The sequence below is a fragment of the Vulpes vulpes genome, chromosome 1 (assembly GCF_048418805.1).
Source record: "Vulpes vulpes isolate BD-2025 chromosome 1, VulVul3, whole genome shotgun sequence".
Classification (NCBI taxonomy): domain Eukaryota; kingdom Metazoa; phylum Chordata; class Mammalia; order Carnivora; family Canidae; genus Vulpes; species Vulpes vulpes.
The window spans coordinates 17,548,460-17,572,278 of record NC_132780.1 but is presented as its reverse complement, the minus strand read 5'-3'; the positions used below and the strand labels follow the sequence as shown (position 1 = coordinate 17,572,278).

Genomic DNA, 23,819 nt, shown 5'->3' with positions numbered 1-23,819 from the left:
GTCTCTGTCTCTGTCTCTGTCTCTCTGTCTCTCTCTCTCTCTCTCTGTCTCTCATGAGTAAATAAATTTTTTAAAATGAGGGAATTGCAATGATAGCAGGTAGCCAGTTTAAGGTGATTGAATCTCCTCAACACAACTCCATGACTTATATAAGACTCAAATAAAGACAAAAACTACAACATAGCTGAGAAAATCTAAAACAGGTAAACATTAAGGTGTGGGACTCCTGGGTGGCTCAGCGGTTAAGGGCCTGCCTTTGTCTCAGGGTGTGATCCTGAAGTCCTGGGATCAAGTCCCACATCGAGCTCCCTGCATGGAGCCTACTTCTCCCTCTGCCTAGGTCTCTGCCTCTCTCTGTGTCTCTCATGAATAAATAAATGAAATCTTAAAAAAAAAAAAAGATTCCAATAACAACAAAAACTACAGCATAGCTGAGAAAATATAAAACACAGGTAAATATTAAGGTGTTCTGTGACATGCACGCTCAGATTCTAGGGACCTTTATCAGTCATGGAACAGTCTTTGTCTCCAAACCATAAGTCACCAACATCTATGTGAAGTATCTCCATTTTAGGGAAATCAAGGCACAAATTTACTCAGGAGTCTTTTATACTTAACTAGCCACATAACCAAAACCAGCCTTTGTAAAGAGGGGTAAAGCATCCATCTCCATGTTTTCTTTTTTTTTTTTTTAATCTTTTTTTTTTTTAAAGATTTTATTTATTTATTCATGATAGTCACACACAGAGAGAGAGAGAGGCAGAGACATAGGCAGAGGGAGAAGCAGGCTCCATGCAGGGAGCTCGACGTGGGATTCGATCCTGGGTCTCCAGGATCACGCCCTGGGCCAAAGGCAGGCGCTAAACCACTGCGCCACCCAGGGATACCCTCCATGTTTTCAATTAGCAATGTAGACTAGCTGCTGTACTCATCTTAACAGTACAATATATCCTGAGAGGAAACCAAGAACAGCTAACATTAATTCCAGGGACACTGATAAACTTTCTATCCCAAACCCAAGAACCAAAGTCTTACACATGGGAAAGGTTTGCAAATCTTGGGGGTGTGAAGGGAGGTTATGAAATGTCACCTACAATATGATGTAACGGTTACCAAAATAAATACTACTGTTCTACTGTCTGCTTTTCCAAAGGATTTGTTCGTGAAGGACCAGAAGCTGTCCATTGTCTTGCATATAAGGCCGGGGAAGTTGACGAGAGCACTATTTTGAAGACAAAGATTATTTTTTTAAAGAATTCATTTACTCATGAGAGACACAGAGAGGCAAAGACATAGGCATAGTTTGTCAAGAGGTAATTTATATAACATTCAATCGCACATGATCATGTAGATACTTTATTTTTTAAGATTTTGTTTATTTACTTAACAGAGCACAAGCAGGGGGTGCAGCAGGCAGGAGAGATTCAGGGCCCCGATCCCAGGACCCTGAGATCATGACCTGAGCTGAAGGCAGACACCCAACCGAGCCACCCAGGCACCCCATGTAGATACTTTAAATATATTAATAAATTTAGATTTAGGGCAGGCCTGATGGCGCAGTGAGGTTTAGCACCGCCTGCAGCCCAGGGTGTGATCCTGGGGACCTAGGATTGAGTCCCACGTCGGGCTTCCTGCATGGAGCCTACTTCTCCCTCTCTGTCTCTGAATAAATAAATAAATACTTTTTAAAAAGTTTAGATTTAGAATTAAAATTTAACCTGGAGAGAGTAGGCTTTACCTACCCTGTTATCTAATAGCAGTTACTTCCCTGCAAATAGGGTTTGGCTGACAGTGGGCAAGGATGACTTAAGATGAGTCACATATTTTCCACCTTGATAGTAGGGAGATCCTTTACAGAGACCCTTGTATTTTTAAGTAATCTCCATATCCAACGTGGGACTTGAATTTATAGCCCCCAAGATTAAGATGTAGATGCTCCACTGACTGAGCCAGTGAGGTTCCCTGAAGAGAACCTTTTAATATTTTGAATATGGCAAGGGAAAGTTGGGAAGTACTTAACCCTTGTAGGTGCAGTGACTTTCTTGTTGGAAAGTGGTTTGGGGTGGGAGCTCAAATAGGCTAGGGGTTGGATTTTGCCGATAGGGTGCTGTTTGCTGACCCCTGGGGCCCTAAATTTGAACAGCAAAACTCAAAAAGTTTTGGAAGAAGATACAAGAGAATGTCTTTATGTTCTTAATTGAGGAAGGATTTCTTTAAAAAGACTACGGGGATTCCTGGGTGGCTCAGTGGTTGAGCATCTGCCATTGGGTTAGGGCATGATCCTGGGGTCCCTGGATCAAGTCCCACATTGGGCTCCCTGCAGGGAGCCTGCTTCTCCCTCTGCCTGTGTCTGTATCTCTCGTGAATAAAATAAAAATCTTTAAAAAAGATAAAAAGACTAGGTAGTGGGATGCCTAGGTGGCTCAGTTGGTTAAGCATAGGATTCTCTTGATTTTAGCTCAGGTCATGATCATTTTAGCTCAGGCTGTGAGGTGGAGCCTCATGACAGGCTCCATAATGAAGATGGAACCTGCTTAAGATTCTTTCTCTTTATCTCTGTCCTTCACCCCCCTCCCCTACCCGCTCTCTCTCTCTCTCTCTCTAAAAAAAAAAAAAAAGAAAAGAAAAAAGGAAAACTAGGTAGAAACTGTAATGAGAAAGATCATTAAATTTTAGTTACATTAAAATTAGATATTCCGTATAATATACATCAAAAACAGCAAAAAGCTGCACATTGAGAGAATATATTTGCAATACTTAAGTGACAAAGAATGAAAACAAGATTATTTTTTTTAACTTAAGAGTACATAACGAACAAGAATAAAAATCAATGGGTAAATATTCACAGAATAGGCGACTCTGAATAGCCAATTAACATGAAAAGACATGTTTTTTCAAAATTTAAGTAATCTCTACACTCAACGTGGGGCTCAAATTCAGGATCCCCAGATCAAGAGTCACATGGTCTATGGACTGAGCTGGACAGGAGCCTCCAAAGATACATATTTTTGAGATTTTATTTATTCATGAGAGACACAGAAAGGCAGAGACACCGGCAGAGGGAGAAGCAGGCTCCATTCAGGGAGCCCGACGCTGGACTCGATCTTGGGTCTCCAGAATCACGCCCTGGGCCAAAAAGGCGGTGCTAAACCACTGCACCAACCGGGCAGCCCCTAGATACATACTTTTTAAAAGATTTATTTGAAAGAGACACACAGAGGGAGAGCGTGTGAATAGAGGGTTGGGGAGAGAGAGAATTCTCAAGCAGACTCCCCAGATCATGACCTGAGGGAAATCAAGTCACTTAACCCACTAAGCCACCCAGGGGTCCGCATTTTAAATTGGAAGTAGACCAATTTGTGGATGAAAGTATTCTCAGATTTTATTTACCTTTCAAAAAATTCACAGCTACTATTACATAATTTTAACAGCTTTTGGACATTTCTATAAAGTTATAGTGGTCGATTTATATTAACTTAAAAGCTTAAGACTATATTTGTCTCTGTCCTAGCTCCCTGTCGCTGCATGTGAGGCAGCCTGGACTAGAGCGCAGAGAGCGCCCACGACCTAAAGTGACAAAACAGTAGGCAGACGCTCCAGAATCCTCTTCCAAGTAACATTAGTTACCAGCAGCCAGGTGGTGAAACTGCCATCTAGAATGCTTGGGTGTTATTTCTTCAAAACCATTCCCACGGTATTGCTAAAGCTAAGACAGCATCACAGCTGTCCCCCCTTTCTTTTAAGATTTATTTTACAGAGACAGAGTAGAGGGGAGGAGCAGAGCGGGGAGAGAGCGCCAAGTGGACTCCCTGCTAAGGGCAGAGACTGGTGCAGGACTCTATCTCACGACCTTGAGATCTTGATCTGAGTTGAAACCAAGAGTCTGTGGCTTAACCCACTGAGCCACTTAGGAGCCCCTCACAGTTGCTTTTGTATCCGCTTATTTCAGAGAACACACTTTAAAATTTCAACTCTTGGTGTTTCCCAAGCAGGCCTGGAACAAAAGGCGGCCTTAGCTGTGAATTTAATTTTTTTTTTTTTTTTTAAATTCAGATAGAGGCAGAGACACAAGCAGGGAGAAGTAGGTTCCATGCAGGGAGCCCGATCCCAGGTTTCCAGGATCACACCCCGGGCTGCAGGCGGCGCTAAACTGCTGCACCACCGGGGCTGCCAGACTCTGGCTGTGAGTTTATATTGTGACCCTCACGCACATCTTCCAAGCCTAACCTCGCTGGCTGGGATGACCACTAGATCCTAGCCGTTCAGACCCTTCCCCTCGCCCTTTTCCTGGAGCTTGTTCCCCGCTGTACGGATCCCTGACATTCCGCCAACATGGCCGCGCTCACGGGCCGCGCGTTTCCGACAGTTTGGCGTTTGTCTGTACAGTTTGTTTGTAACCCCCGAGCAGCGCGGCGTAGGAGCTGAAAGGGCGGGGTGAGAACAGGATGGTGCATGGCCTGGAGCCCCCCGGAGAGCGGCACGCAGGTGGTTGAGGCGTCGGAGCAGCCAAGACTTAAGACTGGGGCATCCAAGGAGCCCCGCCGCGGACGCCCTGGCCCGAGGAGACGCCGGAAGTGGGGTCGCTCGGCCCCCCGCGGCTGCCGTAGCTGGTTCTCCGGACCTCGGCGCCGGGCGGGTAACCTACGAGTTCGCAGAGGTGGGACATGGCGGATGGAGGTTGCAGTGGGGTGGGGGAAACCTAGGTAGCGTGTGAGAGTCTTCAAGGAGGAGGTTAAGGACGGGAAAGGCTCTACGGGCGTCCGTGGCTCTGAGGCTCGGATGGGCTTGCGGGGCTGCGGTGGTCAGGCATTCCGGCCGTGTGGAGATCAAGGACTGAGACTCGTGAGGTCAGAGTTTGGGGTCCGTGCAGGTCACCGTGCCAGGGGCGCGTAGTGATTGAGAACTGGAGGGGAGTGGTGATTTGTCGAGGAAAGCGTGATCTCCACTGAACGCGGGGCTCAGTGATAGAGGAGCAGGCGGTGACACAGACCTGACGACCGTTACCTTCCCCTCAGCCTTCACTCTTCCAGACTAGCTTGCAAGTCTCCTTAGGCCCCCACATCACCCTCTCCTCTCGTTCCCACAGGTAAGAATTTTATGGAGATCAAGGATTAAGCGAATCTAAACTGGTAAGCATTCCGTTAAAGATGAGTTCACTGTAACTAAACTTTCCTTCTCACTTTAAGTTTACTAGGATATTTACTTTCAGATTCTGACACCAGTAAAACAGCATTTTGAGCCCCCTAATTCTATTTCCCAAAGGTAATTTTTACTCAAATGTTAGTATATTTCAGATTTTGTCTTTTATTTTCTCTGCTTTATTTTCATAATTCAGATAAACTCTGGAAACATTGAGATAATCTGCTTTTTAAAATTAATTTCATATTGTAAACATTTCCATAAAACAAATGATCTTATTAAGAATTTTTCTGGGCACCTGGTGGCTCAGTGGTTGAGCGACTGACTTTGGCTCAGGGCGTGATCCCCGGGTCCAGAGATCGAGTCCCATATCTGGCTCCTCGCAGGGAGCCTGCTTCTCCCTCTGCTATGTCTCTACCTCTCTCTGTGTCTCTCATGAATAAATAAATAAATAATCTTTTTTAAAAAGAATTTTTCTAATGGCTACACTAATTCATAAACAGGTAAGAGAAGGCGTGACACTGTGACTAGAATCTGATTAAATACTCCCATCTGTTTGGATGGCTTTGGAATATTTGAAATATTTAGTTATCTTACGATTATGTTAGGATTTGGCATTTGTTCAGTGGTGTATTTACAACTCTCATCTCCTTTCCGTTTTTTTGTTTGTTTTTGGCCTTTGTTGTAATTGTAAATAGTCTTTTTTTCTAACCTTTAATCTCTAATTTTTCTTTTCTCCTAATTTACTTTTTTTTTTTAAGATTTTATTTATTTATTCATGAGAATACAGAGAGAGGAGAGAGAGGCAGACACAGCAGAGGGAGAAGCAGGCTTCATGCAGGGAGCCTGACGTGGGACTTGATCAAGGGTCTCCAGGATCACACCCTGGGCTGCAGGCGGCGCTAAACCGCTGAGCCACCGGGGCTGCCCTCTCCTAATTTTCTTTAGGTGGTAAAATAATTTTAAAATATTAGGGGCAGCTGGCTGGCTCAGTCATAGAGCATGCAATTTTTGATCTTGACGTTGTAAATTTGAGATCCACATTGGGTGGAGGGGTTACTTAAAAAAATATGTATATATTATTAAAGGGGTGGCTCAGTCGGTTAAGTGTCTGCCTTTGGCTCCAGGATTCTGGGAACAGTCCTGCGTGGGGCTCCCTGCTCAGTGGGGAACCTGCTTCTTTTCTCCCCACCCCCCATGCTTTCTCTTGCTATCTCTCTTTATTTCTTTTTAAGATTTTATTTATTTATTCATGAGAGACACACAGAGAGAGGCAAAGACATAGGCAGAGGGAGCCTCTTCCCTGCAGGGAGCCTGATGTGGGACTCGATCCCAGGACCATGGGATCCTGGACTGAGGCAAAGGCAGATGCTCAACCACTAAGCCACCCAGGTGCACCTCACTATCTCTCTTTAATACATAAATATATAAATAAAATCTTTCAAAATTAAAATAAGTAAATAATAAAAATTATAGGTAGTGTTTTGTTCTTCATGGTATGGAAATAATAAATTCCTAATCCACCAAGGGCCCAAATATGAAAGTTATTGGATTTTTATGGAATTTTTTTTCAGCATCAGTGATTCTAGGACTTTTCTAATATAGCAGACACTGTTGGTTACTTGCTGTTGCAGAGAAGTGTTAACACAGCTCATCTTAGAAGGGCCTTCTTGCAAGGGAATTTAGATTTGGGGAGAGTTCTCATTCTCTATTTTTTTTTTTTTAAGATTTTATTTATTTAGGAGAGACACAGAGGAGAGAGAGGCAGAGACACAGGCAGAGGGAGAAGCAGGCTCCACACAGGGAGCCCAACATGGGACGCGATCCCAGGTCTCCAGGATCATGACCTGGGCTGAAGGCGGTGCTAGCTAAACCGCTGAGCCCCCCGGGCTGCCCCTCATTCTCTATTGAATGGCTCACTATGCCTAACTTGTTCTTTCAAACAGTATGGTTTATCCTAAACATTTGCTCTCCTCTTGGATTCTGGAATTTTGAATTTTTTTTTTTTAATTTTTATTTATTTATGATAGTCAGAGAGAGAGAGAGAGAGAGAGGCAGAGACACAGGCAGAGGGAGAAACAGGCTCCATGCACCGGGAGCCTGACGTGGGATTCGATCCTGGGTCTCCAGGATCGCGCCCTGGGTCAAAGGCAGGCGCCAAACCGCTGCGCCACCCAGGGATCCCGGATTCTGGAATTTTGATATGTGCTAGGCAGTGAGTGCCTACATGAACCTCCCCAGTAAAAGCCATGGGCACTGTGTTTCTAATCTAACACATTTCATGTGTGTTACAACCTGTTGCTAGGAGAAGTAAGTGTATCGTGTGACTTCAGAGACATGACTTGTGGGAGCTGGTACCTGGTTTCCTCCAGATTTTGCCATTTGGACCTTTTTTCTTTGCTGATTTTGCTTTGTATATTTTTATGGTAATAAATTATATGCTGAGGCCTGTGAGTCCTACTTAATCACTGAACCTGGGGGTAGTCTTGGGTTTTCTCATAATATCTGCCCAACATCCATTCACTTCCTAATCCTTTAAAAAAAAAAAGATTTATGTATTTATTCATGAGAGACAGACAGACATAGGCAGAGGGAGAAACAGGCTCTGTGAGAGAAGCCTGATATGGGACTCGATCCCAGGACCCCAGGATCACAACCTAAGCCAAAGGCAGAGGCTCAACCACTGAGCCACCCAGGCATCCCTTCCTTCTCCTTTTCTAACAGATTCTCCAGGTGTTCCTCAACTTATGGCAAGATGTCTCTATTCTCTGTCTCCATCTTCACATGGTCTCATCTTCCCTGTGTGTCTGGTATAGAGGGGCACTTACTGGATTTGGGGCTCATCTAGACACTCTTGGATTTTCTTTTTTTTTTTTTTTTTTTTAAGATTTTATTTATTTATTCATGAGAGACACACAGAGAGAGGCAGAGACACAGGCAGAGGGAGAAGCAGGTTCCATGCAGGGAGCCCGACGCGGGACTCAATCCCGGGTCTCCAGGATCAGGCCCTGGGCTGAAGGCAGGTGCTAAACCGCTGAGCCACCCAGGCTGCCCACTCCTGGATTTTCTTATATCAAGATCCTTAATTACATCTGCGAAGACCCTTTTTCCACATGAAGTCACATTCACAGGTTCATGGGAGTTAATACATGGACATATCTTTTTTTGGGGTGGGTGCACCATTCAACCCAGTACAAATGGGTATAGATTTTAAGGGAAAATATGTCCAGAGCTTAATCTTTCTTTCCCACCTTCCCTTTCTCATTCATGCTACTTCTACTTCACAAAAAAAAGGCATACCTCCCCCACATTCAGATTGTTATGTTTTATTTCCCTAGGTTATAAAGGCTTTGGGGGCACCAAGTAAAGAGATATTTACAAATAATGGCCTTGACTTAAGGTGGGTGCACAGCAGCAGTATTGGTGTCTGGGCCCAGAGTGGGTGTGTCATTCAAAATGAAATTGCTCTTCACCCCACAGGTCCTGGATTCCCAGGAGTAAGAGATTCAGTAAAGGACAAGAGGGAAGCTCCTGGAGTTGCATTTGGCCATTCATGGGACATCCTTGTCCTAAGACTGAGATTTTTGAACAGAAAATAAGGGCAGATCCAGAAGAGACTTAATGCCCCTCTTACTGGGCACTTCCTGAAACAAGAAAATGATGAAAGGCCCAGGTGACTTTTGGTTTGTTTTATTGGTAATTTGAGTCCTTCATGGATTTGTGGAGGCCTGAAAAAATCAGCTCAACTACATAAAATCATAAATTGGGGGAAAATGGGCTCTGGAGACAAGCAGACTACCTTCAAAATCAGGAAAAAGTGGGATCAGAAATGTGTTCCTAGATTTTGTACATGACCAGTGCTAGAATATAGCATATGGCTCTGCAGGATCCTGTTGGTGACATAAACCGTCAGTGTGCATCTATATCTGACAGGCATTACAACCAGAAAATCACGATAAATTACATTATAGGCACTGACTTAGGACAAAGCAGATCAATTTCTGAGGAGAGGTCACCATTTTGTGGCACTCAAGCTAGGAACTGGTTTCTTTCCAGAGGTGAGACAGTAGGCTCTGTGTTCTCAGCAGCCTTCTAATCGATGTACCAGCATGGCTGTTTCTTACATGATTATTGAGTCCCCTGTGGGATCAGATAAAGTAGAATTGAGTAGACACAGGTTTTGAGGAGACCACAGCCTGGTGACTTGCATACCCAGCCTTGCTGCCATCTGGATTTACCCCTGGGTAGACCTAAGGTGCCCAGTAAAATGGAAGATTTGTACAGCTTTCAGAGGTCCTTTGTGAACAGGTGGCTGAAGTGTTGTTTGAGTAAAGATTTGACCATAGGGAATTATAAGTTCTGTTGTCTGGTAATGGCTTGGGTTCTTGGGATCCATACAGGTTGCTTTAGAACTTCAGCTTAGCTTAGAAAATAGAGCCTTTCCTTCTGTGTTCAAAATCTAGTTGTTATCTCCCACCGTTTTATTACCTTTAATTACCCAAATGACTTATTGTATTATATATATATATCAAATATATACATATATAAAATATATTCTATATATAGAATATTCTGTGTTATATATATATATATATATATATGTCTTTGATTCCTGGTAGAGCTCCTAAATCCCTGTTATTGCGGGTGGTAGGAATGTCTTCTGTTTTCATAACAAGCCCCTTTGAACGTATCTGAATTCATGCTAATGAGGTGATGCCCGGTAAACCCCGAATGCTTCAGCATAGGGGCTGGTCCCCAAAAAGAACAAGCCTCCATTAGAGGATTGGAACTTTTACCACCACCTGGGACCTCTAGTGACAGGAGAGGAGCTGGAAATTGAGTTGTCACCAGTAACCAGTGAGTTAATCAATCATGCCTATGTAATGGAACCTCCAAAGAAACCCAGCAGGGTTCAGAGAGGTTCCAAGTGGGCCAGCACATCTGCCTACTTGTAGATTGGTGTGCCCTAACTCCACAGGGACAGAGGCTCCTACACTCAGGACCTTTTTGGACCTCACCTGTGTACCTCTTCGTGTGGCAGTCTATTTGTATAATTTATAATAATTTTAGGTACATTTTCCTTAGTGCTCTGAGTCCTAGCAAATTATCAAACCCAAGAGGAGAGGTTGTGGGAACCCCTAAATTTATAGCTACACTGGACAGAAGTAACCTGGGGACCTGGTACTTGTGACTGGTATCTGAACTGAAGGCAGTCTTGTGGAACTGAGCCCTTAAGCTGTTTAGTCTGATGCTAATAACTCTGAGTAGTTAGTGTTAGGTAGGATTGAATTATAGGACACTATAATTGGAGAATCAGAGACTTGGAAAATTGGTATTGGAAAAGACACCATGTATTTGGTGTTAGAACCACAGACTCAGAGTCACATTTTCAATGTAAAAGAGTCATTATATAGTACACATGATGATAAAACAAAGTACCCCTCTATACATTGTTCCCCTTAATTCTCTGACACATCATTAACAAATGTGTGGTAGTGTGTTTCCTGTATTTACCTATGTGAACATCTATATCTATGTGTAGGTTTATGTGTGCCTGCATGTATATGCATACATATACATTGAATTTAGGTAAGTACATCTATTAAGACATTTTTATGTGAGTGGAATTGTACTACATCATTCTGATGTCACTAGCATTTAGTATAGTGACTGATCAAAAAGTGCTGAAACACAAATTGCAAATGACCTCAGGTCAGCAAGAGGATTTGATGGCTGCATATTACAGAAATCTGTGATTTGTTGAGTGAAAGGATGACTGAACATTTTAATGACTTTCCTTCTTTTGCAAATAATTGAAATAAAGTAGGAATATAGTTGGAGCCCACAAGGTGAAAATGAGAGTAACTTCCTTCATGTTGCTCTTGAATAGGGAGAACCTTGCCCTCCCTCCTTTGTGTTTCCTTTATTCTCACATCACTACCATACTTAATCACATCTGATGCCAGATGTGTGGAGAGTTCCATCCTCCCAAGCAATTCTCTAACCAGCTGGGTGGCCTACAATTCAAATCAATTCTGACACTACCTATCTGGAGTTAGTGTCAGATCCCAAGTTAAGGGTTTACTCCCACAAAACTCCCCCATTCAGATGTTAACTGAAAATTAGGTCCCCACCTTACAACTTGTCTGACTTGGCTACAAGTTGGAAGTTTTCTACAACCCTTCCTTGGGTTCAAATTCAGTTTCAATTATTTTGCTAGAGTGGATCACAGAATTTGGAAACACAATTACCAGTTTATCATAAAAGGATATGATAAAGAATAGAGATGAACAGCCTGGTGGAAGAGATGTGAAGGGTGAAGTATGTGGCACGGCGCACAAGTTTCCATTCCTTCTCCAGGCACTACTCCCAGCACCTCTACAAGTTCAGCAACCCAGAAGCTCTCCGAACTCTATACTTTTGCTATTTTATGGAGGCTTCCTCACATAGGCATGACTGATCATTAATTCTATTTCCAAACGCCTCTCCCTTCTCAAGAGAATGGGCAGGTCTGAAAGTTACAAGCTTTTTTTTTTTTTTTTAAGAGTATTTGTTTATTTATGAGAGAACACAAGCAGAGGGGAAGAGAGGGGAGAGGTTGTTTTTTAATTTAATTTAATTTTAGATTTTATTTATTTAGGGACGCCTGGGTGGCTCAGCGTTTAACGCCTGCCTTCAGCCCAGGGCGTGATCCTGGAGTCCAGGATCGAGTCCCACATGGGGCTCCCTGCATGGAGCCTGCTTCTCCCTCTGCCTATGTCTCTGCCTCTCTGTGTCTCTCATGAATAAATAATTTAAAACAATAATAAAATCTTAAAAAAATATTTACGTTCCCAGATTGGCTTTCAATAAAAGACCAACCCTACCAACCCTCAGTGGCAACCCTTGGGGGGTTGAGTGACTGCTGTCACTTCTGAGAGCTTTCTCTGTTATCTTTCCTTAAACTTCTATCGCTTTACTCACTCTCCTTTGTCTGGGAGACTCATTCTTCGACTCTGAGACAAGAACCTAATCAATACCAAGAGCTTTATAATTCTATTTGTCCACTCTGGCTAATGCCTTTAATGCCTTTTTCCGAGTTCTCTAAAATCTCGCCTGGCCTCACGCGCCGCTTTCTCCATAAGGCCCCCTGCAGCCCCCATTCCCAGGATACCAGCCTGCTCCCCTCCCAACTGTTACTCAGGATTGGCTGGGCCCCTCTCCTCCGCAAACTCCTACGTGGGCCGCGCTCACTTAGCTTCCCCCTTTCCTTTAAATCAAAGTGCCTTCAAGTCCGCGACCCTCTCGGAGGGTCCTGGGGAGAGATCTGGGCAGGCCTGAGTGTCTGAGAGGCTAAGCGGTATACGCACCGCCCGTCGTGAATGTTACAGATTCAGGGCCAAATGGGTAAAGTGGCGTAGAAATGAAGTGAACCAAAGCGTTTTCAATAGCTTCTCACCGTCTAGTGCCTTCCCAGAAAAGGTGTAAAAAGAGAGGTACCCGCCACAAGGTAGTAAGCGAAGAAACGGTAGCTCCCGTCTAACAGTCTGCAGCGCGCGCTGCATTATGACGCCACAGAGGCCGAGCCCCGCGCCAGATTCCGGATCTCTGGCACAAGCGCGCTGGCCCTCGTCGGCCGCCGTCCTCTGCGCTTCTGAGGGTCTGTCAGCCGCTGAGGTGAGACTCGGGGGCGGTAGACGCTGAGCAAAGTGTTTGAGGAAGTGGCACGGTGATTGGTCTCCAGCGATGAAGATCGGGGTTATCACCAGGTCGGTGTCGGTTCTGGGGGTGTTTCGGGGCCACGGAGAGCGCGTTGGGTTTTGTTTGTTTTTTTGTCCGGAGCGCGTGAGGCGTCGGTGTTGAGGAAGCGAGTGGGAATTCTCCCTGGGGGTTGCTGTGTGGGAGGATCATTTGGGGGTTCCCTGTGCAGGGGGAGCGTGTGAGACTCCGTTTTGGGACGAGAACGTGGGGAGAGTAGCGTTTTGGGGTGTCTGGTTGAGGGAAGCGGGAGTCGTGTCGGTGTTGGGGAGCTCGGTTGTTGATGCTGTCACATCCTGACTTTTAAACATGGGAGTTTTGGGCCTATTGCTCCCACGTTTACTGTATATTCTTACTGAAAAGGTGTTTTCAGTTTTATTTCCGACCCATGTAATGACATGGTCAAACTCCTAAGTCCAGAAAATAACCCTGGTTAGATTTTAGAATATTTCAATTTTAGTGTTGGGATGATTTGTGTAGGTACTGATATAATTTTATACATTGTGAATCTAATATCCTATCAGCTATTTCTATATTACTATTTGGAACTTTTTGTCTTTCTTCCTTTTTTTTTTTTTTTAAGATTTTATTTATTCATTCATGAAAGAGAGAGAGGGGCAGGCAGAGACACAGGCTGAGGGAGAAGCAGGCTCCATGCAGGGAGCCCGATGTGGGACTCAATCCTGGGACTTCAGGATCTCGCCCTGGGCTGAAGGCGGCGCCAAACCTCTGAGCCACCCGGGCTGCCTTCTTTTCTTTTTTTAACTATTGAAGTTATGTACCATCGCGTGGGTGACTTAATTTGGGTAAAACTGGGGAAGCCTGGGTAGCTCAGTGTCTGCCTTCGGCTCAGGGCATGATCCCTAGGTCCTGGGATGAGTCCCACATGGGGCTCCCCGGAGGGAGCCTGCTTCTCCCTCTGCCTATGTCTCTGACTCTCTCTCTGTGTCTCTCATGAATAAATAAATAAAATCTTTAATGATGATAATTTGGGTAAAACTGATGTAGGTCTAGGTCCAATACTTTCAGGAATATGTGATGGATTTCCTTTAACCCAAGTGTTTTTGTTTCCTTGGCCAGCGGTTGTGGTGATTTTCCACTGTTTTAGACATACCTGTTTATGTTTATAACTAAATGGTCTATATTGTTGTTTTAATCGTAAATGGTGTGAGTTTTTCCTGTATGATGCCACTCCCTCTTTTTGTTCTCATATAATGCAAAAATTTTATTCATACAAAAGCAAAAATTTTAAAAATACACTATTTTTGTCACCTCAGTCTACTAATGTTACTGCTACTAGCTTATACCTTGATTCCTTTATATTTTCTAGTTGATTATTTTTGTTATCTGCAAATAATTATGGCCAGGTGGCAAGTGTATGAACTGTGGAGTAAGAAGAATCTGCTTCTGCTTCTGACTTGGGTAGGTTAATGTCTGAGTCAGTTTCTTTGTGAAAACAAAACAAAACAAAACTGTCATAGAGTTGTTATAAAGATTAAATTAGCAAATGTTCTTTAAGTACAAAGTGTAGTCCCTGGTACCTAGTATAGTCTGAATAATTTGTAACTATGATTTTTAAGAAATATTTTATTTATTCATGAGAGAGAGAAATAGATAGGCAGAGGGAGAAGCAGGCTTCCTGTGAGGGACATGATGCGGGACTTGATCCGAGGACTCCAGGATTACGACCTGAGCCAAAGGCAGACGCTCAACCACTGAGCTACCCAGGTGCCCTGGTAACTGATTTATCAGGGTTTTGTTCCTCTTTCTCAAGGATTTTTTCCCCCTGGCTTTATTGAGATATAATTGCCATATAATGGTTCTGTAAGTTTAAGGTATACAACATGTTGATTTAATACACTCATTTATTGCAAAATAATTACCACCATACGTTAGCTAACGTTTGCATCATGTCACACCTAATTACTACTTCTTTTTTAAATTTAAATCCAATTAGCCAACTTATAGCACATCATTAGTTTCAGATGTAGTGTTCAGTAATTTATCAGTTGCATATAACACCCAGTGCTCATCACATCACCTGCCCTCCTCCTTAATGAGGAGGCCCATCACCCAATTACCCCATCTCCGCACCCACCTCCCCAATTATCATTTTTTTATGTGGTGAAAACATTTAAGGTCTACTCTCTTGGCAGCTTTCGGTTATATAATACAGTCTTAACTGTAATCATCATGCTGTACATTAAAGCCCATCATTTATATTTTTCTTCTCTGTCTTTAATATTTGATTTATAGATTGCTAGATTTCCCACTGTCTTATATTCCTTGAAAAAAACCATATTTATCCATAATGTTTTGTTCTTTTAATATGTGGCTGGGTTCCATTTGCTAATATTTTATTTAATATTTTTGCATCTAGAAATAAAAAGATGTCTTAGATTTGCTTCAAAATAATCCATTGGTGAAGGGAGATGAGTGGTGTTGTAGATCATAAAAATTAGGTTTGAGTTGATAATTATTGAAGGTATATAATTGATATGAGGAGTTTGATTATACTTTGATTTCTTTCTTTTCTTTCCTTCTTTTCCTTCTTCCTTTCCTTTCCTTTCCACTCCACTCCACTCCACTCCACTCCACTCTGGGGCAGAGGCAGAAGAAGGAAAGAGAATCTCAAGCAGGCCCCACTCAGCAAGGAGCCTCATATGGGGCTCAATCCCATGACTCTAGGATCATGACCTGAGCTGAAATCAAGAGTCTCATCTTAACCCACTGAGCCGTCCCTGTACCCCTCCTCTTTGTACATGGGGTTTAATTACACTGTTTCTTCTTCTTCGGCTTGAACTTTTTTCATAATAAAATTTAAAAAAATTGCTTCTATATTTATAAGTAAAACTGATCCTTACTTTTTATTTTTTTAAAGATTTTATTTATTCATGAAAGACAGAGGAAGCAGAGACACAGGCAGAGGAAGAAGCAGGGTCCCCACAGGGAGCCTGATGTGGGACTCGACACCCAGACCCCGGGATCACACCCTGAGCCAAAGACAGATGCTCAACCACTGAGCCACCTAGGCATTCCAATCCTTACTTGTCTGTAAGAGTATTTTTCAAGTATAACCTAAAAAAATGAGAAAATGGACTATTGTACCCTAGGAGCTCCACCTTATTCTAATCTCCTTCCTTCTCCCCAGAGGTAATTATTATCTGAAGATATCATATTAAATTTTCCTGGCTGTCAACTTTATACAAATGGAGGGGTGCCTAGATGGCTCAGTCAGTTGGGCATCTGACCGGCTCAGGTCATGATCCCACGGTCCTGGGATCCAGCCCTGCATCTGGCTCCCTGCTCAGCTGAGCCTGCTTCTCTCTATCCCTCTGCTGCTCCCTTGGCTCTCTCTTTGTCTCTCAAGTAAATAAATAAAATCTTTAAAAGAACTTTATGCAAATAGAATCATAGGGTACATGTCCTTTTGTATCTGGCTTCTTTTGCTTAGTATTTTGTTGTGAAATTCATCTAAGTTTTCCATATAGCAGTAGTTCATTTTCTTTTCATTGCTGTATGGTATTCTTTGGTGTGATTATACCCCAATTTTTAAAATTTATTTATTTATTTATTTTTAAGATTTTTATGTATTTATTCATGAGAGACACACACACACACAGAGAGAGAGGCAGAGACACAGGCAGAGGGAGAAGCAGGCTCCATGCAGGGAGCCTGACATGGGACTCAATCCAGGGTCTCCAGGATCAGGCCTCTGGCTGAAGGCAGCGTTGAACCGCTGAGCCACCCAGGCTGCCCTACCCTAATTTATTTATGCATCTGCTATTAATAGACATTTTGGTTGTTACTGGCTTATGTCTATTATAAATAATGCTGACACAAATATTTTTCTACATGCATTTTGATGGATGAAATTTCTGTTGGGTATATACTTAGTAGAATTCCTTTTTTTTTTTTTTTAAGGATTTTATTTACTTATTCATGAGAGACACAGAGAGAGCAAGAGAGAGGCAGAGACATAGGCAAAGGGAGAAGCAGGCTCCACTCAGGGAGCCCGATGCAGGACTCGATCCCGGGTCTCCCTGGGCTGAAGGCGGTGCTAAACTGCTGAGCCACCCGGGCTCCCCTACTTAGTAGAATTTCTGAAGTGTAGGGTATGATAGATACAAGGAGAAATGACAAATGGCCAGTCACAACAGGAGGTTCTTAGCACACTTCACTCAGTAACAAAGAACAAGGAGACAGAAAGCTAGAAGGCTATAGTTTAACAGTGGTCAGCAAGGTTTCTGTAAAGAGCAGTGAGAAAGTAAATACTTTAGGCTTTGCAGGCCAGATAGTCCTGCACCTGCTGAACTCTGCCATTATAAAATGAAAGTAGCCTAGAGACTGCATACAAATCGGTATGGTTGTGTTCCAGGAAAACATTATTTACAAAAACATGTCACCAGCCCACTATACCACCAACTCCTGAGCAATTAGAAGAACATGATTAACAAACTTGACCAGTGTAAAACACTCCACTCAACAATTTTCTCAAATGCACATAGAACAACTATAAAAACTTAGTATATGATGGGTCATGAATCCAGTCTAAACAAATTTCAAAGTATTGAAATCACACAGAATATTTTCTCTGACTACAGTGGAATTAAGCTCATAAAGCATTATCAAACTGAAAACTAGAAAATCTCCATTTTTTTGGTAAGCATACCATACAAGTTTAAATAATCCATATTCAAAAAATATTACAGTGGAAATGTTTTGAATTGCATTTTAATAATCCTACATGTCAACTTCTGATGAATGCAACTAAAGCATTCAAGGGAGGGAATTTAGACATGTATTAGAAGTGCATATATCAGAAGGGCACCTGATAGGTGGCTCAGTCAGTATATATATATATACACACGCACACGAATATTATTCAGCCATAAGAAAGAAGGAAACCTTTCCATTTGCAACCGTATGGATGGACTTTGAGGGCATTATGCTAATTGAAATAAATCAGAGGAAGACAAATATTGTATTATCTCATTTATATGTAGGGAATCTTAAAAAAAATGAAACAAAACCAAAAGACCCAAGTTTATAGATAGTGAACAGATTGGTGGGTGCTAGAGGTTGGGGCATGGGGGTAGGTGAAATGAGTCAAGGGAATCAAAAGACCTAAATTTCCATTTATAGAATAAATACGTCATAGGGATGTAATGTACAGAATGGTGGCTATAGTTAATAATACTGTATTGCATATTTTTTTGGTTTTTAAAAAAATATTTTATTTATTCATGAAAGACACAGAGAGAGGCAGAGACATAGGCAGAGGTAGAAGCGGCCTCCCCAGGGTGCTGGGATCATGCCCACCCCAAGCCAGAGGCAGACACTCAACTGCTGAGCCACCAAGTGTCCCTGTACTGCATATTTGAAAGTTGCTAGGAGAATAGATCTTAAAACTCTTCATCACCAGATAAAAATTTTTATAACCATATGGTGATAGTTATTAACCATATTTATTATGGTGATTATTTCATAATATATAGATACTGAATTGTTATGTTGTACACCTGAAACTGATATATGTCAATTACACCAAAAATAATAACGCTGATGGTATTTAATATATGTAAAGAAATGTTATAATTTTTCAACCACTGACTAAACTTTTTTTATTTTAGTACATCAACACACAATGTTCTATTAGTGATTTGAGGAGTTTATACATTACTGTGTTCATCATGACTAACTCTTATTTTTTACTATTGTCCATTTCAATTACTTGAGTTTGCTGGATCTACACTAATATTGTGCAAATGTTGATAATTTATTGCCTTTTCTTTCATATTGATGATTGCTATTTGATTCTTTTCTCTAATGACATAGTAAGATCAGTGATGAATGAGAATGGTAGTAATTAATCCTTTCCGTGCTTCATAGAAATGCTTCCAGCATCTCATTGGCTCTCAATTGAGCATGTAAAGTGTTACATTTTTGCTTTGGTTTTGTTTTGCTTCAGATGTTTTTCCTCTTGTCTTCTTATCTTTTGGAAAGAAAGTGTGACATCCACCTAATGTGTCAACTACAAGTCCCAACTCCATTCGTTCCTCTTCATCCCTAGAAGTAAACTCTAACTTGAAATTTACATTATAATGATTTTTGGACTTTAAGTATCTATCTTCAAACAATATCTATTCTGTGTGCATTTAAGAAATTTATGCAAATGGTGTTATACTTGAGGTATCCTTTTACAAGAACTTCATAGGATTTTATTCTTGTTTTATCAGCAGGCTGTTCCTCCCCGCCCCCAACATTATTGACATCCCATGTATGGGGGTCCTCCCCATACCAGCCAATTCTCCCAACTCCCTGGACACCAACTAGGTATCCTAAAATTCTTTTTTTTTTTTTTTTTAAGATTTTATTTATTCATTCATGATAGACTTAGAGAGAGAGGCAGAGACACAGGCAGAGGGAGAAGCAGGCTCCAATGCCAGGAGCCTGATGTGGGACTTGATCCTGGGACTCTAGGACCATGCCCTGGGTCAAAGGCAGGTGCCAAACCGCTGAGCCACCCAGGGATCCCCCTAAAATTCTTTTTTATATATAGATTTTATTTATTTATTCATGAGAGACACCAAGAGAGAGGCTGAGACATAGAGGAAGAAGCAGTTTCCCACAAGGAGCCCAATGTGGGACATCAGGATCATGTCCTGAATCGAAGCCGGATCCTCAACTGCTGAGTCACCCAGGCATCCCTGGGTTTTCTAAAATTCAACTCGGTTTTGATGCTAACTACCAGCAGTTAGTGCAGATCCCACAGGTTAAGGACTTCGTTTCACAAGACTGACCACGCTTCAGATGCCAGTCACAATTCTCAGGTTGCCATTTGTACTTCTGACCAGCTGGCTATAAATCGGGTTTCAGGGGCACCTCAGTATCTCAGTCAGTTGGGCATCTGACTCTTGCTTTTGGTTCAGGTCATGATCTCAGGGTTGTGAGACAGAGCCTGGGGCTGGGCTCTGCATTCAGCTGGAAGTCTGCTTGAGATTGTCTCTCTCTCTCCCTCTTCCTTTGCCCTTCTCCCTACTCACACATGTGCAGACTCTTTCTGTCTCAAATAAATAAATCTTTAAAATAAATAAATCAGGGATTTCTACACCCCCCCAAGTTTAATAATTTACTAGAACAGTACACAGAACTCAGGAAGATACTTTATTTTCTATCACCAAATTATTATAAGAGATAAAAATGAATAGCCAGTTGAAGAGGGTGAGATCCAGAAGGATCCTGAGTACAGGAGCTTCTGTCCCTGTGGAGTAGGGGTAGGGGTACACACACCCCTGGCACCTCAAAGTGTTTACCAACTCAGAAGCTCTCCTAACTGTGTACTTTAGGAGATTTTGTGAATTATGTAGGCCACTAGTGATTAAACTCAATCTCCAGCTCCCTCCACTTCCCAGAGGTTCCAGGGGTGAGGCTGAATGTTCTAACCCACTAATTATGCCTTGGTCTTTCTGGGAACCTCCTCCTATCCCGAAGCTATCTGGGGATCCCCAGTCACTGATAATCTCATTGGCGTATAAAAGCTACTCTTGTCACTCCACAGAATCCAAGGATTTTAGGAGCTGTGTGCCAGAAACCTGGGACATAAACCAAATATCTATTTCCCATTGTACCATAATAAGCCTAAGGAAGTAGCCACTCCATTCCTAGGCTATTATAGGTTTGTAACAAAAGGAATATTGAATTTTATGAGCTGTTTTTTCAATATCAATTTAGGCTTTCCTCCTCTAACCTATTAATTTATTTTATTAGCTACTTTTAGCTGCCAACCTGACATCCATACCCCTTTGGTTAAGAAAATCTCTTATTTAGGCAGCCATCCATTTGGGAACTTGACCTTAACCACAGTTCTGTAGGAAATATAGAGTAGTCCTACCAATCAGGGTAGTTCCATTGCCATTTTCAGTTTCATTGCAGTGTTCTAGGCATGAACATTTGGTGTAATTCTAATCCGTTAAGTGTGAAGGAAAGTCTGTCAAGGGCTTCTGAGAAATGGTTGAGTCCTTGATCTCCAGTCTTAGAGATCTCAGTTGTAAATTCATTCATGTCTAACCCCCTCTTCCTACCTCTCTCCTGCCTGTATGGAGTTCTGCACTTGAGCTGTATACCATCCTTTGTAGGCCAGCACTCAGACTGGATGAAAGGCCAAGACTGGGATAAAGCATTGTCAGGATTAGACATGGAAGTGGGTAGTTATCCTTGTTCACCATGTTTACCAGTCCACCAGAGGATGGGTCAGAGATCAGCTGTCTAGGTGTGGAGGATTCAGGAGAGCTAGAGAGTCTTTGAGAATAATTTGCTGCCTTGCAGGGTGAAACAAAATTCAAATTGACTTCATGGTGTTTGTGTCCTCAGAGTGTGAGTTTCTAGCATGGGTCCAGGGCTTGGCCTTTGGGGATACTGATTTCTGATCTGCTGCTGCTGAGGCAAGGATGGGTCTGCCTTTGCATTCTGGCTTGTGTGGAAGGAGCTGGCTGGATGTGCATAGCAAATATTACAAGAACTGGTTCCAGAGGTTCTATTCTTGCAACTTTGGCCATATGGCCACTCCACTGTATAATGTGCTACAGAATGAAGTTCTTAAAATGCACAAGAAAAGAAAATTGTATTTTGAGACTGTTGGAAAAGGGATGTGTCATCATGAAGACGGGCAGATGTGGATTCAGATTCTCAGTTGCTACTTGGGGATTTTTTTTTTTTAAGATTTTATTTATTTATTCATGAGAGACACACAGAGAGAGAGAGGCAGAGACATAGGCAGAGGGAGAAGCAGGCTCCCTGTGGGGAGCCTGTTGTGGGACTCCAGGATCACACCCTGGGCCAAAGGCAGGCACTAAACCGCTGAACCACCACCTAACATCCCCTTAGGGAAGAAGTTATGTGGACAACACACTTCACTTGATTAAGCCTCAGCTTACTTGTGTATAAAATGGAGATAATGCGTACCTTATAGAGTAGTATTGAGGATTTGTATAGATCTTGGTTTTCACATGGGATAATTGCTCCAGTGCAATTAACAAAAATTTTAGGAATGTATGGGCACAGGTGGTTTTAAGGCAGTTTCCAGGACCACCACTTGTATATATTATCTTTCCTAAAATTGATGTGTATGAGAACTTGGCAATGGACAAGATCGTGAGCTGGGTCCCCCCCCCCCCCATCTCTTTCATACCCATTCTAGTCCAACTTTTTTTCTAGTTTCCCACCCCCAAAAAAGGCATTCCTCTTGCCTATTCCTTATCTACCTATGGAGCACAGCCCCATGATATAAAAGCTTCCCTGGTGTTAAAGATGCAGAGGAAATGTTAGGGCCTTTTGTTAGAGTGAGTCAGCATGGCAAGGGAAAGCTGTGAGTCTTGGGTGCATGTAGTCTTACAGTTGAATTTGCTCTTGAATCTACAGGTTCTAGGATACGGGAACAAGACATTATCAGTACTGGAAGAAGGAGAAGGTCCAGGCTTAGGAGATCATCATTTCTGGCAGCAGCCTGACTTGAGATATCTGACCATAACCTCCAGGCAGGCCCAGAGCAGACAGAAGACAGAGCATATCCTGGATTGCTAGCCCTTTCTTTAGAACAGGAAAATGACCAATGCCCAGGTAAGGTTTATTTTACCTATTTTGTCCTTTGTTTCCCAGTGGATTTGTGGAAGCCTCTAAAACAGGGTCTGATAAAATGAGACACCATAGTTGATAAAAATCAGCATCTGTTGGAAAATAAGTTTAGGTGATAATCTTAAAATCTGGGTAGGTTAGGAAGGAAAATATATAGGTCATAGGATTCATACAAAGCTCTTAAGGATGGAACCAAGGTAAAAGACTGTGTAAGACTTTGTGGGCTGCCTTAGCTTTGAATTTGTGTCTCATTTCTTGGTACCTGTAATAACGAGAAAAACATGAAAAGCTACATGATGTGTACTATCTATGAGGAGAAAGCAAACCAGTTCTTCAGGGAAAGTAATTTTGTTGCTCTTAGTACTTAAATTTCTTTTCCTCACTCTTCACCGAAATTTTGTGGTAGACAGTGTCCTCAGTATCAGTCATGTAATAAAGACACAGGATGTTTCCTTTGGCTTTTTCTCATTGTGTTCCTCAGAGTAAGCTAAGGGGGTAAATGCCAAAGCAGAACTCGATTGGATAAATTCTTCAAAAGCTGTGCACCTGGATGATACAACCTTCTAGCAGTCCACACTTTACCCAGGAATAAAACCTGAATTATTTAATAGAATGAATGGGTGCTTGATCTGTGAGTGGTCCTCCATGAAGGAGAATTTTGCCATTTGGCAGAAGACAGCTGAAAATTCCATTCTTTAATAACAGCTTGGAGTACAGATAGTAGCCATGCTCCCTTTATACCTTCTTAATCACTGGTTAAATTTCTGTTTTTTGTAAGCTACCCAGTGTGTGGTATTTTGTTATAGCAATCTGAGTGGACTAAGATACATGGTGTATGTGGTATGTGAAATACCCACAGTGTGCATAATGTATCATGGGAAAATGACCAGAATCTGTTCCTGTTCCTCTCTTCCACATCATCTGTTCTACCTTAGCTTGCATTGACATTTGTTGTTACAGGCATCATTATCATTTGAGGATGTGGCTGTGAGCTTCTCCTGGGAGGAGTGGCAATTACTGACTCTGTCTCAGAAGGACCTGTACTGGGACGTGATGTTGGAGAACTACAATAACCTGGTGTCCCTGGGTGAGGACAGCATCACAATCGGTTGCCTTTTCTTTCTCATTCAATAAAATCTGTAGTATTCCTGAAATATCTCCTGGTTTGGACTAAACATTGTAGGGTATAGACTCTTACTCTCCTCTTTGGCCCTAGAGTGTAGATGTTCTCCCTTCCCTGGGAAAAGGATTTTACTTTACTGAAGTACAAATGATGTACAACCTCTCTCCAGTTTTCATAGATTCCTCAG

The 23,819-nt window shown here is 42.3% G+C and overlaps 1 protein-coding gene across 8 annotated transcripts in view; it reads left to right on the top strand.

The window, feature by feature from the left end:
• Nucleotides 1–4,150: 4,150 nt before the first annotated feature.
• The window catches only part of LOC112931422 (uncharacterized), a 28,785-nt gene continuing 9,116 nt past the window's right edge, over nt 4,151–23,819 (top strand). Inside the window, exons 1-5 of one of the 8 annotated variants that reach the window (XM_072760239.1) lie at nt 4,151–4,657; nt 5,087–5,129; nt 14,207–14,298; nt 22,297–22,494; nt 23,470–23,596. In XM_072760239.1, the coding sequence (XP_072616340.1) occupies nt 22,480–22,494; nt 23,470–23,596 (142 nt within the window). In that variant the 5' untranslated portion in view covers nt 4,151–4,657; nt 5,087–5,129; nt 14,207–14,298; nt 22,297–22,479. Of the gene's footprint in view, nt 5,130–11,114; nt 12,888–14,206; nt 14,299–22,296; nt 22,495–23,469; nt 23,597–23,819 lie in introns of those variants that run through there. The other 7 variants (XM_072760405.1, XM_072760328.1, XM_072760277.1 and 4 more) reach the window with 7 other exon arrangements.